Source organism: Cherax quadricarinatus, chromosome 28, assembly GCF_038502225.1.
Source record: "Cherax quadricarinatus isolate ZL_2023a chromosome 28, ASM3850222v1, whole genome shotgun sequence".
Lineage (NCBI taxonomy): Eukaryota > Metazoa > Arthropoda > Malacostraca > Decapoda > Parastacidae > Cherax > Cherax quadricarinatus.
The window spans coordinates 32,312,826-32,331,293 of NC_091319.1; the positions used below are offsets into that span (position 1 = coordinate 32,312,826).

The window sequence follows — 18,468 nt, forward strand, 5'->3', positions numbered from 1 at the left end:
TTCTGCAGTGTAGTAATTACAGTAACTGTTTGATTCATTTAAGTCATTAAATAAGAGGTTGGTATCAGGATCAATGCTTGTAATCATAAGATTTGTAGTGAATCTATAGTTAGAATTAAGTATAAAACAAAGTAAATAGTCTTAAGCTAAAAAATAGCACCTGAATTATTTAACAAATGTAAAATAATGAGCTAAGGTAGTTTTTTTTTTTTTTTTTAAGCTAAAATAAAGGAGACAATATAAAAATGACTAATACAAATAAAGTGATGATCAAATAATGGAGCTTGGGAATATGATAGTAGGTAGTACTATAAAGGTAATTCTTTAAAGTTAGAATTATAGTATAAAATAATAATATAAAAGGGACTAATATAAGTTGTGGTGAACAATAAAGTGGTAATCAAATAAATGAGCTTTGGAATATAATGGCAAAATTGTGAACTTGTTCTACTTTAGCACCTGAGAATAGCACCTTGATTATTTTAACAATTGTGAATATATAAACTAGGGTAGTTATTCTTTCTTTCTTTCTTTCAACACACCGGCCGTATCCCACCAAGGCGGGGTGGCCCAAAAGGAAAAACGAAAGTTTCTCCTTTTACATTTAGTAATATATACAGGAGAAGAGGTTACTAGCCCCTTGCTCCCGGCATTTTAGTTGCCTCTTACAACACGCATGGCTTACGGAGGAAGAATTGAGGAAATAAACAAGAATAAGAACTAGAAAGAAAATAGAAGAAAACCCAGAGGGGTGTGTATATATGTGCTTGTACATGTATGTGTAGTGTGACCTAAGTGTAAGTAGAAGTAGCAAGACGTACCTGAAATCTTGCATGTTCATGAGACAGAAAAAAGGACACCAGCAATCCTACCATCATGTAAAACAATTACAGGCTTTCGTTTTACACTCACTTGGCAGGACGGTAGTACCTCCCTGGGCGGTTGCTGTCTACCAACCTACTACCTAGGTAGGGTAGTTATATAAAGCTAAAATAAAGGAGAAAATATATAAGGGACTAAAATTAAGTAATGGTAAACAAAGTTAAATGGACAGGTGGTCACTATGAAATAATATTGGTTTAGGAGTAAGATCTGATTTGTAATATTAAATAAATTGAGCAGTTTATTGCACAATAAAAGCAAAAAAAAATGAGGTAGTTGGTACTAGCTAGCAAAAGATAGTTTTGGTACTTGCAAAAAAGTAATTGGAATATACACTAATTGCATACACAATGATAAGTGACTAAAAGAAAAACAAGTAGTGGTAAACAAAATTAAATGGACAGGTAAGAATAATGAATATTATTAATTTGGAGTAAGATTTGACTTGTAATTTAAAATTATGAGCAATTAATAGCAGTAAGAAAGAAGTATAGAGTATTGGAGGTATTTCATTAGCTAGTGATGAAAAATAATAAAAATAATAATGTACAATATAATAGTAACGTACACTATATGCACCACACGTATATATGTAGTAAGGGCACTTATCTAATCTGTTACAGAAATGTCAGCTTTTCTAAGGAAGGTAGAGAAATCATGTTCGTTTGAGATAGTATATTGTTGTCCTGTTGATGTTTTCCTTACTAGTATTTTCCCATCTCGCGTGAAACACTGATGTATTTTGTTTTCCTGTTTAAGTTTTCTCACCCTGAACAGAAGGTTTTGACGTTTTTTTGTTAGACACTCATTTATGTACACTCCATTTTTCATTGTAATTGCTGATTTAATTAGGTCCTTTCTTTTATCGTATGAATGAAGTCGGATCATTATACTGTGTTTACTTCCTGGTTTTCCTAACAAACGCGTTTCTTTGATTTCATTGTTTTGCACGATGACTTGTACGTGGTTCTGTATTATCCTGATAGCAGTTTCTTTGCACTGTGCTTGGGTTATGTCACTAGGAATGTGTGGACTGTTTATTATTACTGCATCAGACAACTTACCTTGTTCAGTTTTGTCGTCTTGGAAATCAAGGTATTCATTTAGTCGAGTGTGCATGTTCTGATTCCAGTCCTTGATTGCTTCTTCAACCTTCATATTTATTGTTGTTATTTGCTCAGTGTGACTGGCTATAGTTGCTTTTAGAGTATTTTCTGTGTCAACACTTCCCGATGTAATCTTCTCTTCAAGGTTTTGGATCTTATTCTCGAGGTTGGTTATCTTGGATTCTCGTCGCTAGAGTGTTGCTTTGATATCTTTGATTTCATTTTCTAGAGCAGCGATGTAGTCCTTGATATTGTCAGGAATAATCATACCTGAGTTATCATGGGTGAATCCTTTGAAGGGAGTGGAGTTGGAGGGGGAGTCAGCCATGTTTGTTGTTGTTGTTGTTGTTCCTTGGGTGGCGGTGGTGAGGGGGGTTGATGATACACTGGCGTCCTGCTGGGTAGACAAGTTGAGTTCTAGGGTCCTTGCTGTTATTCTTTTATTACTGGTGTTGTTTCTTCTGCGATATCCTTTCATAGTATCACTGAAGTAGATACTGTGTAGCGATGGAGGAGAAGGCTTGTTTTCTCGGAGCTTGGGTTAAGTGATTGTCTGGCAGCGGAGGCAGTGTTTGGGTTAGCAGGGCTGTCTTCCTTAGATCTTCTAATTTTGTCAAGATTTGGGTTACATTCTTAGTATTCTTGGGTCATGTTGTGGTCTACGTGGGTTCATGTAGTTGAACTTTCACTTAGGCCATCACAAGTTTTGTTGAGCGATGTTTTTTTGAGAAAGAAGAGCTGGTAGGATACCATTGCTGCCGCTGCCGCCGCCGCACACGGAGTTGATTGGCCAAATTGCCAATTTCTGACCACTTTATTGGGTAGTTGAAATTGGTAAATGGGCAGTTTCTTGTACTCAATCGATAGAACAAATGGAGTTCTAAAGAAATAGCTACGAGTTTGGTCGACAAACAATGGAATTAGCCGAAAATAGGGCTCAAAGTGGTGAAATCTCCGATTTGCAAATACTATTGCCGAGGTCACTAACTTCGTGAGAGCATAATTCCCTAAGTTTTCCATCAAATTTCATACTTTTGGTGTCATTACCATCAGGAAAAGATTCTCTATCATTTCATGTTTTTTTTTTGTTTTGTTTTTTTTTTTTTTTTTTTTTTTTTTTTTTTTTTTTTTTTTTTTTCAAATATTTTGTGACACCAGGAGACACCTCAGGATTTGGGGTTGTGACAGTCAAAGGGTTAATCCATTCCAGTCACCCAAAAGTATTAAACAAAGTAATGTTCCTACATGAAATATACAATTCCCTACACAGAAAACAACGAGACATGCAAAATAAAACATTACTAAAATGACACTTACCTTTATTGAAGACTTATTGATGAGACGGGAGGAGGGGAGAGGATGAAGGTGTACTATTGTTTGGATGGGGAATCCCCTTCCATAAAGACTTCAGGTACCAAGTCCTTTTCTGGGGTTACTTCCCTTCCTGTTGCCTTTGTAGCCTCGCTTTCAGTTTCTGACTTTCTTCTCGTGTTCTGTCGCAGTTGAGATACACCCTCCTGTATGCCGAGATGTTCTTTAATCTTGCATTCTCCTTCAGGATCCTATTTTGAGCAGCTTCTGCCTTGCAAATCACTTTGACTGGCTGGTGTCTTCCTTTTGCATACCCCGTTTGTTTTTTAATGCACTAGGACCAGCTTGAGAGTCACTGCACACCTATGGCACTAAATATCTGTCCAGAGAGCTCTGTTTCTGGCATCTCTTTAAGACTTCCCTAAAATGGGACACAATATTGTCATTGTAGAGGTTGCCAGCACGGCCTGCAGCATCTGTGTCAGGGTGATGTTCATCCATAAATGTTTGCTCAAACCATCCCACTAACAGAATCGTATTTGCCCAACCCAATTTTCAATGCTTCCCAAGCAATAAGCTTTGATATTTCTATTCACTCATGCACAAATCCCACTTAAATCAAATTATGTGTGTGGGGAAGTACCCTGGCTGGTGTGTGGGGAAGTACCCTGGCTGGTGTGTGGGGAAGTACCCTGGCTGGTGTGTGGGGAAGTACCCTGGCTGGTGTGTGGGGAAGTACCCTGGCTGATGTACCACTATCACTACTACCTTCTACGACCACCACTTTCGTATCTTTTTACAAACTTTTTCTTAAATTCTATAGTGTTTTTCACCCTCTTTACCAAAGGCCTGGCACTAGAAGATTTCTTTGGGCCCATGGTAGCTTATTTAGCAGTTAAAAGTACTAAAAACAATGGAATAATGCAAAATGCATCGTATGTACTCGTGGAATCACCCTCACTGGCTGGTAAACAATGGCACACTGGCTGTACATGGAGTGTCCGGGTTGCTCACGGCATGCAGACACGTTCGGGACAAATGACTTTAACTGAGTTCAGTGTCACTAACTGAGCCAGTATTTTGACGCAAAAACGTTACTTAATCTGATTATTACTTAATCTGATGACATCTTAATTCGGGGGTCCACTGTGTTTTTAAATGTTAATACAGTAGTGTACTGTATATTGTACTGCTAAGAATTTAGGCGACTGGAACAATTGGTTTGTGTGGCCTAAAATAGGACTAAAATTCGCCAAAATTGCTAGTGCGTACATTGTGAGTATGTAAATTGCTAGTGTGTAAATTGTGAGTTTTCCATCAAATTTCATACTTTTGGTGTTGTTACCTTCCGAGAAAGATTTTCTTCCATTTCAGATTTTTTTTTGTTTAATTTTTGAACACTGAGAGCAAGTTTTATTTTTGGGGTCTGTATAGTGAAAGGGTTAAAGGTTGCCTTGCTTATTATGAACAGTACAAGAATCAGACCATGGTTGATTGGAGCAACATTGTGTTTGTCATGAATGTCTCAAAACAGTTTGTTGTCTAAGTGACTCTAAAAGATTAGACCTCCTCTTCCACACTTAAGACAGTTGAACACCTTGTCAGGTTCATGGTTTGGGGTTGTTTTAGTGGTTATGGTGACTGTGGTGGTCTTTATTTTCTACCCAAGGGTGGGATGATGAACGAGGAGAAATATTCAAGTTCTTAATGAGAAACTCGTCATTCGTTACCATATTCACGGCGCCAGCGGCTTTATGCATGGAGTTGCCTGCCACCACAGCCAGAAGGTAAAAGATTAGTTGAGGTATCATGAAATTCCTGTTTTGGAGTCGTAAGCCAACAGCCCAGATCTCTGTCCAGTTGAAAATGCTTGGCAGTTGCTGAAATCCAAGGCAGCAGAGCATCAAATCTCCAGCATCCCCAACTTAGTGGAAGTTCTGAAAAATGTGTGGATAAACATGTATTTCACTTATTTCCAGAAATTAAGTCTGTAATTCTATGCCAAAAATATTAAAGAAGGTAATGAAAGTAAAAGATCAGATGACCAAATACAGTGGACCCTCGATTTTCGTGTTTAATCCATTCCTGAGCCATTGGCCAAAACTGAAATCGGCCAAAACTGAAACCATTTTCCCCATAAGAAATAATGTCAGTGGAATTAATCTGCTCCAGACACCCAGAAGTATCAACAATAATGCTTTTTCTTTCACTTTAAAGATAGTTACATGCACAAAACAATGAGCATTACACATGTCACTTACCTTTATTGAAGGCTGCTGTTGCTGGAAGGAAGACAAGGAGGACTGGAGAGGGAAGATAGGTTATTGTTTGGAAGGGGAATCCTCTTCCATAAGGACTCTAGGTACCAAGTCCTTATCTGGGGTCACTTAACTTCATTGTTTTTTACTGCCACTAGGATGAGTTTGGGAGTCACTGGACCCCTGTTGCACAAAATGTCTGTCCAGATAGTTCTTTTTCTGGCGTCTCTTTAAGATTTGCCTAAAAGAGGACATGGCATTGTCATTTTAAAAGTCACCATCATGGATTGCAACAGCTTTCTCAGGGTGATGTTCCTCCACAAATGAACGTACTTTTGTCCATATTGCACAAATCTCCTTAATCTTTGAAGAAAGCACCTTCTTCCATCCCTCTTCCTCCTCCTCCTCTGAAGCAATTTCCTGAGCTGTGGTTTGTTGCTGTTACAGATGAAGCTCTTACAGCTCATCAGTAGTTAGCTCTTCATTGTGGTCCTCTACCAACTCTTCCACATCCTGGTCACTCACATCCAACCCCATGGAATTTCCCAGTGCCACAATTGATTGCACAACAGGTGTAGGGTTGACAGAGTCAACCTCAAACCCTTCAAAATCCTTCTTTTGGGTACAATCTGGCCACAATTTTCTCCAAGCAGAGTTCATCGTCCTGGAAGTCATTCCCTGCCAAGCCTTATCTACAAGGCCTATGCAGTGGAAGATATTGAAGTGATTCTTCCAGAACTCTCTTAGGGTCAATTCAGAATCCGAGGCTATGTCAAAGCACCTTTGAAACATTGCTTTGGTGTACAGTTTTTTGAAGTTTGCAGTGATATACTGGTCCATGGGCTGGAGGAGAGGAGTGGTGTTAGGAGGCAAAAACTTCACTGTTACAAAACTGAATTCCTTAGACAATTGGTCTTCCAGTCTAGAGGATGAGCAGGAGCATTGTCCATTAACAGGAGGCACTGGAGTGGTAATTTATTATCCAGGAGGTATTTCTTCACACTTGGGCCAAACACTTCATTGAACCATTCCAGGAAAATTTCCCTTGGGACCCATGCCCTACTGTTAGCCTTCCATATCACACAATTTGCTCTTGACAACACTGTTTTTCTTGAACACTCTGAAATTTTCGGAGTGATACACCAGTAAAGGCTTCACTTGGAAATCCCCACTTTCATTACCGCACAACAGGAGAGTTAGCCTGTCTTTCATAGGCTTGTGTCTTGGGAGTGCCTTTTCCTCCTATGTAATGTAGGTCCTCTTTGGCATTTTATTTATTTATTTATTTATTTAGTAATTTGAGCATACATACAGAGGTACAAAAAAATACAGGTAAGAGCAGCATGCCAAAGCCACTTATATGCATAGCATTACGGGCTGGCTTAAAATTAACTTAAGATTAACTAAGCAATGATGAAATCAGTGATAAGACATTATTGTAAACAGATAACTATAAAGCACACATGAGTATTCCAAAGACAGGTCATATGGTTGCATGCATTGCTGTACATTCAGTCGAATGGAGTATTCTGCTAGATTGGGTTTTAGGTTTATCATTTATGTGATATAATTGTGAGAAACATTTAAGATATACAATTTATAAGGTTCAGTTATTCAGTATTTATTTGGTTTTGAGTGAGTAAGTGATCTTTGAGAAGAGACTTGAATTTATAAACAGGTAGTGTTTCTTTTATATTTACAGGTAATGAATTCCAGATTTTAGGGCCTTTTATGTGCATTGAGTTTTTGCATAGTGTGAGATGGACACAAGGAACATCAAAGAGTGATCTGTGCCTTGTGTTATGGTCATGTGTTCTGTTGAGGTTGGCAAGATGTTTGAGGGGAGGGTTAATATCAGAGTTAAGTGTTCTATGTATGTAATAGGTGCAATAATAAGTATGGATGTTTTGTATGGTGAGTAGGTTGAGTGTTTTGAATATTGGTGGAGTGTGCTGCCTGTAGTGAGAATTTGTTATCATTCTAACTGCAGCCTTTTGTTGGGTAATTAGTGGTCTGAGATGGTTACTTGTTGTTGAGCCCCATGCACAAATTCCATAGGTGAGATAGGGGTAAATAAGAGAGTGATATAGGGCCAGGAGGGCTGACTGTGGAGCATAGTACCGTATCTTCGATAGTATGCCTACAGTCTTGGAAATTTTCTTAGAAATTTGTTATATATGTGTATGAAAATTGAATCTATTATCAAGGTGGATTCCTAAGAATTTTCCCTCTGTTAGCTTTGTGATAGGTGATCCGTTTATCATTATGTTAAGAGGGACATCTGTAGCTCTGTTACCAAACTGAATGAAGTAGGTTTTGTCAATGTTTAGTGTAAGTTTGTTAGTCCTCATCCAGGTAGATATTTTCTGTAATTCGGTATTTACAGTATTGGCTAGCATGACTGGGCTCGGGTGAGAGAAGACGTATGTAGTGTCATCTGCAAATAGTGTGGGTTTGAGTAATTGCGAAGCATTTGGTAGGTCATTTATGTATAGGAGAAAGAGAAGAGGGGCAAGGACACTTCCCTGTGGGACACCAACTGTAATTGGTTGTGCGGAAGAGCTTGCCCCATTTGCGTACACATATTGGCTTCTGTTGCTGAGGTATGACTTGAGGTAGTTGAGGGATTGCCCTCTTATACCATAGTGTGACAATTTTACGTGGAGCAAGTCATGGTCAACTGTATCAAAAGCTTTACGTAAGTCAATGAATATCCCCAGTGGGACTTCTTTTTTCTCTATTGCAGTGTATATATGTTCTAGCATGTGTATAATAGCATCATTAGTATTTTTATTAGGCCTGAATCCAAATTGGCAGGGGTTGAGTATGTTTTGGGAGATGAGGTAGGAGTAGATTCGTTTATGAATTAATTTTTCGAAGATTTTTGAGAGAGGGTGTAAATTGGATATTGGCCTATAGTTATTCAACTCTGTTTGGTCTCCTCCTTTATGGATTGGGGTGACCCTTGCTATTTTGAGAACTGTAGGGAAGGTGGAGGATTCAATGGATTTGTTAAAGAGTGTTGCAATGATTGGTGATAGCACTTGTGACACTTTTTTGTATATAAAGGGTGGTAAGGTATTTAAATCTCCTGCCTTGTTTTTTAGTGCGTTGATAATAAGGGAGACTTCGTATGGGTTAGTCGGAGCTAGGAACAGTGTGTTCGGGTAGTTGCCAGTGAGGTAGTCATTTGGTGGGGTATCTGAGCTTGGGATTTTATTGGCAAGGTTTTGTCCTATAGTGGAGAAGAAATCATTGAGTCTGTTTGCTGTTTCTGTTGGTGGGAGTTGGGGTTCATCTGATTTTGCTAATTTTATTTCGCTATTTTGCGATATTTTTTTTGTTCCCAGAATTTCTGATAGGGTTTTCCAGGTCTTTTTTATATCACCTCGTAAGTTGGATAATCTGTTCTCATAATACAATTTTTTTGCCCTTCTTATCAGGCTGGTTAGGATTGACAAGTAACGTTTTGTTTGGTCTCTGGTTATGTGACCCATTCTGTACTGTTTTTCATATCGGTGTTTTGTATTTATGGATTTGAGAATGCTAGGCATTAGCCAGGGACTGTTCAGTCTCTTAGCTGTCATCTGTTTAGTTTTTTTAGGGCAGTGCTTGTTATAGAGGTATTGGGTCTTTTTTAGAAAATTATTAAAACATTCGTCAATATCTGTATAGATTTCTAGCTCAGTGTGCCAGTCAATGTTTGTTACTGCTGTTGTGAAGTTATTAATGGCTGCCTCATTGTGAAGTCTGAAGGTGACTTTAGTAGTGTCTTGGGGTAATTTACCAAGAGTTGTTATGAGGAAAGTAGGGTAGTGGTCTGTGGTATTATCTGTAATTATGCCTGATTTTAAAGTTGATATGGTGTTGGTCCAGATGTGGTCAAGTAGGGAAACACTAGTCTCCGTAACTCTTGTAGGTTTTGTTACTGTTGGTAGCAACATGCAGTTACTCATTGTGTTTGTGAATTCAGTAATGTGTGGTTCCTGGTCTTGCAGGAGATTTATATTGAAGTCACCTGAGAGTAGTAAGTGATCTTTGTTCATGCGTGCATCAGTTATCATACTTCCTAGGTTTTGACTAAATTGGCTAATGTTTGACTGTGGAACTCTGTAGATGTTTATCAGTGTGAGAGGTTTTTGTAGGTATTTGGATTTGAATTTAGCTATTATATATTCCCCATGTTCATCCCTTGTGCAAGTATTAGTGATACATTCTAGTTGGTCTGAGTAGTATATAGCTGTGCCACCCCCTTGTTGGTCTGGCCTACAGTTGTGTATGGCTGTGTAACCAGGAATGGCATAGACATCTTCTAAAAGAGGCTTGTTTCATCACAATTGAACACTTGTTGGGGTTGGAATTTTTCAGCCTCTACATAACATTTGAATTCCCGCATGAATTTTTCAGCTGCTTGTTTGTCTGAACTGGCACCCTCGCTGTGCCTTACAGTGCTGTGTATGCCTCTTCACTTCTTGAATTTTTCAAACCAGCCTTTGCTGGCCTTAAATTCACCTACATCAGTACTTGTTTCAGGCAGTTTCTTTAAGAGGTCGTCATGTAACTGTCTTGCCTTTTCACAAATAATTGACTGCACAACACTATCTCCTGCTAACTCTTTCTCTCTGATCCACACCAACAACAATTTCTCCACTTCTTCAATTGTTTGGGATCTTTATTTGGTTATTTGCAACATCAGCTTCCATGATTTCTTTTCTCTTTGCCTCAGTGGAGCTGATTGTTGATGGCTACTTCCCGTACATCCTGCCGAGTTCAGCAATGTGTATGCCATTATCGTATTTTCTTAAGATTTCTTTTTTCACTTCTATGCTGTTCCTTCCTTTCTTTACCAAAGCACTGGCACTAGGAGCTTTCTTTGGGGTCATGGTCGCTTATTTAGCAATCACACACAATAAACAAGTTGCAAAAAAATGGATTATTACAAAATGTTTCATATGACCTGGCAGGATATGTTCACTCACCGAGACAACACTACACTGATTGAGAGTGGTGTGGGAGGCGGCTTTATCTGTGCACTGGGCAGGTTCCGTACGATCGACGAAAACGGAGGTAATCGACGAAAACAGAGCCAAAAAATCGACAAAAAAAGTCGGCCAAAAACGAAATCAGTGATTACAGAGATAGACGTAAATGGAAGGCCCACTGTACTGATTTTTTTACTTTTTAAGTTCCCTTAATAAAACTCAAACTTTTTAGTTTTATTCATCCTTTTTCAGACTTTTTTTCAGCAAATTTTTTTTTTTCAAAGACTGCTATATATTAGGTTAGGTTGGATTATGAATACAGTTGTTTGTGGAGTGCTATATATACTTTCTCAAATATTATTTCTAGTAGTGTTGGTAGGTTAGATGTTGGTGGGTAATTGAAGTATTAACATAAGTTGGTTGTTAATACTTTCGATGGGGGTTACTCTGGTTCTTTTAGAAAGTCTGGAAAAGTTGAATCTTTGGGTGATATGGTAAAAGCACTGCATTGTCTGCAGATGCTTTCCTAACTTTTTGTAGGCGATGGTAGATATAGTATTTCACCTGAATTACTTTCTGAGGCTTTGAGTGATTTGAGTAAGATTTGTTTGTACACCAATGAATTTACACACTGAGGGCTGTTATCCCAACTCATTTCATTTCAAAGCCCAGCCCTTACTTAGGTATACTAACATTGCCCCTGGGATCTGACTCACAACTGTCAGCTAACACCAAGATACCTTTTTATTGCTAGGTGAACAAGGGCATCAGGTGTAAGGAAACATGCACAACATTTCCAGTCATCCCACGATTGAACTTGAGTCTTTAAGTTGTGAACCAAAGCTGCTACCACTTGAGCCACAAACCATCTATTTCTGAGGTTATAGTTGGTGCCAAGATTAAGCCCTATCGAAGAGAAGAACCTGAGGCTCGCCAGTTTGTTTTGATTGGACACTGCTTTGGGCTATGTTTCAAGTAAGAATATTCCAGCTATCTTGTAGATATTTGGTTGTAAATAGTATAGTGATATCAACAAACTCTGGAAAAGGACACTTGTGTACATTTCAGAACATTTATTAAAGTAAACATTTTGCTGTGAGTGACTTCATCAGTCCTGATGCAGTCACTATCCATTGAGGTTTCCAGCCAGATCCTTTATGCTGTGCATATCCTGCCAGATATTATTACTGTACTATGCATTGAATATTGAGCCAGATATTGTTACTGGGTTGTGGATGTTTAAGTGGATATACACAAATAACCCACATGCAGAAAGAATCTTGTGACGATGTTACAGTCCAACATGGCCTAGTTAATCATCCTAGTTGGACCAAAACATCATCATGAGTTGGTTTCTCCTATGTGCAGGTTATTTGTTATTCTTCCGATCACAGTATTATGCTTTTTTATTCTTTCTGGACAGATATTATTACTTTCAAGTGGATATCCAGGTATTTAAAATAAATTTGTCAGTGGTTAGAAATTGAAAGTTTATCCATATTTGTTTCTGTGTAGACAAGTTAAAAATAAAGTGCAATTTTGCAAACATACTCAGGTTTTCTCCTCATTGAAACAAAGTGCACAGATGTCTTAGAATTGCCTATCCCTAGTGCTATCTGTGAACCCTTGCTTCTCCTTTGTATAGAAAGAGGTTTTGTAATAGGTAATACAGTAGACTGCCATTTAGCACGAGTTTATATGGCATGATTTGGGTATAGCATGATTGAAGAATTGCGACACAATTTTATGTAACACGTCGTAAAATCAATTTAACACGATTTACGGGAGGGGAAAAAATTTTGAGCGCACTGTCGCCTGGTTGCCCGTGGTGGCTTACACCATTGAGTCAATGGGGAAGACCTACCACCATCCCCCTGCCACCCACACCATGCTCCCAGCCTCCAGTTCAGTTCATACGTGTGTAGGACGACAATACAGTGGACCCTCGACATTCGATACTACTCCGTTCCTGTGAGCTATCGAATGTCGAAAATATCAAGTCAAATTAATTTTCCCCATAAGAAATAATGGAAATCAAATTAATCTGTGCAAGACACCCAAAAGTATGAAAAAATTTTTTTACCAAATGAAATATTAAGTTTAATGCAATAGAATAATTACAATAACAATAGATTAATAACAATAGAATAATTGACACTTACCTTTAATGAAGATCTGGTGGTGATTGATGGGATGGGAGGAGGGGAGAGTGTGGATGGTGTTAGTGTTTAGAAGGGGAATCCCATTCCATTAGGACTTGAGGCAGCAAGTCATTTTCCGGGGTTACTTCCCTTCTTCTTTTAATGCCACTAGGACCAGCTTGAGAGTCACTGGACTTCTGTCGCACAACATATCTGTCCATAGAGGCCTGTACCTCTCGTTCCTTTATGACTTTCCAAAAATGGTTCACAACATTGTCAGTGTACAGGTTGCAAACACGGCTTGCAGTAGCTGTGTCAGGGTGATTTTCATTAAAAAAGGTTTGCACTTTAAGCCACATTGCACACATTTCCTTAATCTTTGAAGTAGTCAACTTCTTCAATTTCTCTATCCCCTTCTCCGAAGCAGTTTCCTCAGGTCTGACCTCTTGCTGTTGAAGATGATCTAGCAACTCATCAGTGGTTAGTTCGTCATTGTCCTCCTCCACCAACTCTTCCACATCCTCCCCACTAACCTCCAACCACAAGGACTTTCCCAATGTGACAAAGGATTCCTCAACTGGCATAGGATTCTCAGGGTTAGCCTCAAACCCTTCAAAATCCCTTTTGTCTACACATTTTGACCACAGTTTTTTCCAAGCAGAGTTCAAGGTCCTCTTAGTCACTTCCTCCCAAGCCTTACCTATAATGTTTATACAATTGAGGATATTAAAGTGAACCCTCTTTAAGAGTCAGTTGAGTTTCTGTGGTCACTACAAAGCACTTTTGAAACATAGATTTTGTGTACAGTTTCTTGAAGTTGGAAATGACCTGCTGGTCCATGGGCTGCAGGAGAGGAGTGGTATTAGGAGGCAAAAACTTCACCTTAATGAAGCTCATGTCCCCAGAAAGTCGCTCTGCCAAGTCTGTAGGATGAACAGGGGCATTGTCTAATACCAGGAGGCACTTAAGGTCTAATTTCTTTTCAATTAGGTAATTTTTCACATTGGGGGCAAATGCATGGTGTAACCAGTCATAGAAAAAGTCCCTAGTGACCCATGCCTTACTGTTTGCCCTCCATAGCACACACAAATTAGCCTTGAGGATATTCTTTTGCCTGAACGCTCTGGGAGTTTCTGAGTGATACACCAATAAAGGCTTCACTTTGCAATCACCACTAGCATTGGCACACATCAGAAGAGTAAGTCTGTCTTTCATAGGCTTATGTCCTGGGAGTGCCTTTTCCTCCTGAGTAATGTAGGTCCTGCTTGGCATTTTCTTCCAAAACAGGCCTGTTTCATTGCAATTAAACACTTGATCAGGTTTCAGTCCTTCACTGTCTATGTAATCCTTGAATTCCTTCACATATTTTTCAGCTGCTTTTTGGTCCGAACTGGCAGCCTCACCATGCCTAATCACACTATGTATGCCACTACGATTCTTAAATCTTTCAAACCAACCTTTGCTGGCCTTAAATTCACTCACATCACCACTAGTTGCAGGCAATTTCTTTACCAAATCATCATGCAACTGCCTAGCCTTTTCACAAATGATCGCTTGAGAGATGCTGTCTCCTGCTATCTGTTTTTCATTCATCCACACCAATAACAATCTCTCAACATTTTCTAACACTTGCGGTCGCTGTTTCGTAATCACAGTTGCACCTTTTGCAAGAACAGCTTCCTTGATTGCCGTTTTCCTGGTCATTATAGTAGAGATGGTTGATTGGGGTTTATTATACTACCTAACCAGCTCCGACACACGCACTCCACTTTCGTAATTTGCAATTATCTCTCTCTTCATTTCATAAGTCATTAGCGACTTTTTTCTCGAAGGGTTGGCACTAGAAGCTTTCTTGGGGCCCATGGTGACTTATTTTGCAGAAACAAGCACCAAACACAGTGATAATATGGATAATATGGAATGTACCGAATGTATCCTTAGATGTGCGCACACTGGCTGGCTTGTAATCACTGGCACACACGGGGCAGTTCAGGCCACACGTGGACAGGTCTTGTACGAATCGTATCGAACACCGGGTTTTCAATCGAATACCGAGGAAAATTTTTTGCGATATAATGCATCGAATACCGGATTTATCGAATACCGATGCCATCGAATACCGGGGGTCCACTGTGCTTACACACTGTGCTAGTGTGCAGGTACACATTAAAATCACTAAGAGTCTCTCTACTCATTATGCCAATAGTAAATAATAATCATCACTCTTGGGCACATTAAATGTCTTATTTTACATTAATATAGACATTTTCATTAATCCATCTGTGATATTTTCCTCAAAATTATATAAGAAACACGTTACATTGCATATAAACATGATACATAAACTCACAGAATAAAAATTGGCGTAGATATGAGACTTGTTTATAAAGCAGCTGTGTAGGTAGTGTCGGAAGAATTACATTTTCTCTAGTCAAACACTGGGGGACACCTGTAGAAAAATATTCCTTTCGTATGCCTTCACTCTATATATAGCAATTCATGACCCTTTTGGGTTTAGCGGTTTTTTATTATGATGATAATAATAATATCATCTTCACTCTAAAAATGGTGTGTTGCATGAGAATGGGAGTGTTGCTGTTTGTTTATTCTGTACTGACTTGTACACAATGTAAGAGTATTTGTATTGTGAGGTAATTATTATTATAATAAAAAATATTGTAAGGTAAAAGTTTTACAAACTCTTACAAACGTATTTGAATGAACTAAAAGCACACTCTTATTAATATGCATTTATTTCGAACGACAAAGTGATCACCAACTACCTGTTCAGTTTGTGTTCTTACATTGTCTGAACTCTGTATCTCACTCTCTCTCTCATTTATTCTTTCGTTAACTAGTTGGCTCTCATTGACCATGGCTTCTAAGCTTAGCTGTGATAAAAAGAGGAGTCGTAAGTCTCTTGCTTTAAGTGCCAAGTTAGAGGATGATAGTCTGCCATTCTGATTTTATTCAGTAAAGACCCTGCCACTTAAGTAAGCAATATGTGTACTCTGTGTGTATCTTACCTTTTATTTTTTGCCTATTTCTATTGCTAACTTAACCCTTAAACGGTCCAAATAGATCGACGTTCAAACCGTAGTGCTCCAAAAGTAGATCTATGTTTTTTTTCCATATTTTCAAATATAACAAAAAAGAAAAAATGTAGATAAAAGTTTTTTTTACACATTTTCAAATGTAAGAAAAAAAACTGATGTACATTTTTTTTATATACTTTCAAATGTTGAAAAAAATGTATATATATGTTTGGACCGTTTAACCCTTTGAGGATTTCGGACGTACTAGTACGGCTTACGACCCAGGGTTTTTGACGTACTAGTACGCCTATATTCTAGCGCCCTCAAATCTAATGGGAGAAAGCTGGTAGGCCTCCATATGAAAGAATGGGTCTATGTGGTCAGTGTGCATGGTATAAAAAAAATCCTGCAGCACACAGTGCATAATGAGAAAAAAAAAACTTTGACCGTTTTTTTTGGAATAAAACAGCGAATTTGCACGGTATTTTCGTATGGTATTTATTGTTGTATTCTAGTTTTCTTGGTCTCATTTTATAGAATGGAAGGCATATCATAGAAATTGAGATGATTTTGACTGGTTTTACAATGAAAAGTACCTTGAAATTGAGCTCAAAGTAGCAGAAATGTTCGATTTTTACCAAAGTTCAGAAGTAAACAAATCATGCCAGCCGTCCAATACACGTCAACTGGTGAGTCTAATATTCTTTTGCAAGTGCGCCAATATGATTCATACCATATTTTATACTAATGCAGTAGTCTGCATAACAGTAAATCTTCTATTTTTTGTGAGAATAAAAATTCAAAGTGGAAAGCAAAAGAATGTAAGAGGGGCCTTGAGACGTGACTAATGAACAGAGGAAAAGTCATTTTAGTGCCAGGAATGTATTTCTTGTTTGTTCTGGACCCTATTTGGAAATTGGCATCTTTTGAAATTTGTGTGAAATTGGCAAAATTGCTAAATTTTGACCACTGTACTGGATAGTTGATATTGGTAAATGGGTGGTTTCTTGCACTCATTCAATAGAAAAAATGGAGTTCTAGTGAAATATTCATGTTTTTTGTCGGCTAGTACAGTGGAACTGGCCGAAAATGGGGCTCAAAGTGGGCAAAATCGCCGATCCGTAAACATCACCGAGACCGCTAACTTCATGAGAGCATAATTCCGTAAGTTTTCCATCAAATTTCATATTTTTGGTGTCATTATGATCGGGAAAAGATTCTCTATCTTTTCATAAGAAATTTTTTTTTTTATTTTAAATTTGGCTGACGCTGAGAACGAGTCTCGGAGAGGGCCTGTCGACCCTCAAAGGGTTAAGGGTTAATATAAGTTAGTGTAAATTTGTTGTTTGGCATTTATTGCATATTTTATGTGCTCTGATAATAATACTTGTGGACCAGTGTGGTTGCTGGGCGGAGGGACAACATTATGTTTTCTCTGCTCAGCCACCAGAGAAAATGTGTATGAATCTGCGTTTGGCAGATCGCTTTGGTTTACAATTTTTGGCATGAATTATTCATTACTTCTCCCTTCGTTTATGATAGCATCTAAAGGTAATTGTTAGAAACGATTAAATTCAGTGAACAAGGTATGTCGATGCTAATAATATGGCTCTGGGCCACAGTGTAGGTAGCTGGTAGGTGTAGCCCAGGTGGGCTACACCTGCCGGCTACACCCACTGGCTACCTACACTGACTTCCTACAAATAAATACTACTCACCTCTTCCTACATTAAGACTACACATATTTTAAGGTAAATAGTGAGTGTACTGTATGTGTATTTTAACTCTGGGATGTTTTAAATATCGTATATTAAGTATGAGACGGGGAGCCAGGGCTACTTACACCTGACTTCATACAAATAAGTACTACTCGCCTCTCTCCCTACATTAAGATTACAGATACACTTTAAGATAAGTAATGAATGTACAGGAGGGCCCCACTTTACGGCGTTCCGCTTTACGGCGTTCCGCTAATACGGACATTTCAAATTATGACCAAAACTCACTATACGGCTCCCCCCACCTGACTTTCTAATACGGTCACCGTGCCCCACCCTGTTTGTTTACATTCTCCATGAGCTCAGTAATCTCTAAGTCTCTCCATTTTGTCTGGAAACTCCAAAATTTCAAATGTTTTTAAAAGTTATTTCATATTTTATATATACTCTGATAATTATACTTATGTATACCTGTACCTAAATAAACTTACATACATCAAGTCATTTAAATGTCGTATATTACGTTAATATACACATTTTCATTAATCCATCCATGATATTTTTTTCAAAATTATATAATAAACATGATGCATAACATATAAATAAGATAAATACACCCCACAGTAGAATAAATAAACAAATGTGAGATGTGAGCAGACGACTTCGACAAGTGACGCCATAATAACAATAGTCACGGAGTCTCATTAAATGTCGTATATTACGGTAATATACACATTTTCATTAATCCAGCCATGATATTTTTTTCAAAATTATATAATAAACACGATACATAACATAAAAAGATGATAAATACACCCCACAATAGAATAAATAAACATAAATATAAGATGTGGGAGCCTGGTTTGTTTACATAACTCTGCGCCTGTTACCTCTCATGTACTCATTCTTTCTCTCTCTCATTTATTCGTTTTATCTCATTTACTTACTCCTGACCCTACATTAAGACTACAAATATTTTAAGGTAAGTAATGAGTGAACTGTATATACATTTTATTGCTCTGGGATGCTTAAATA

The 18,468-nt window shown here is 38.2% G+C and overlaps 1 protein-coding gene across 4 annotated transcripts in view; it reads left to right on the forward strand.

The window, feature by feature from the left end:
* Positions 1-18,468, forward strand: part of LOC128693198 (BTB/POZ domain-containing protein 17-like) — a 341,893-nt gene that overhangs the window by 60,025 nt on the left and 263,400 nt on the right. The window contains exon 2 of one of the 4 annotated variants that reach the window (XM_070089520.1): positions 11,294-11,514. The exons of the other annotated variants lie outside the window; for them this stretch is intronic. Within the exon in view, the coding sequence (XP_069945621.1) occupies positions 11,506-11,514 (9 nt within the window). The 5' untranslated portion in view covers positions 11,294-11,505. The remainder of the gene's footprint in view (positions 1-11,293; positions 11,515-18,468) is intronic. 4 annotated transcript variants of the gene reach the window in all.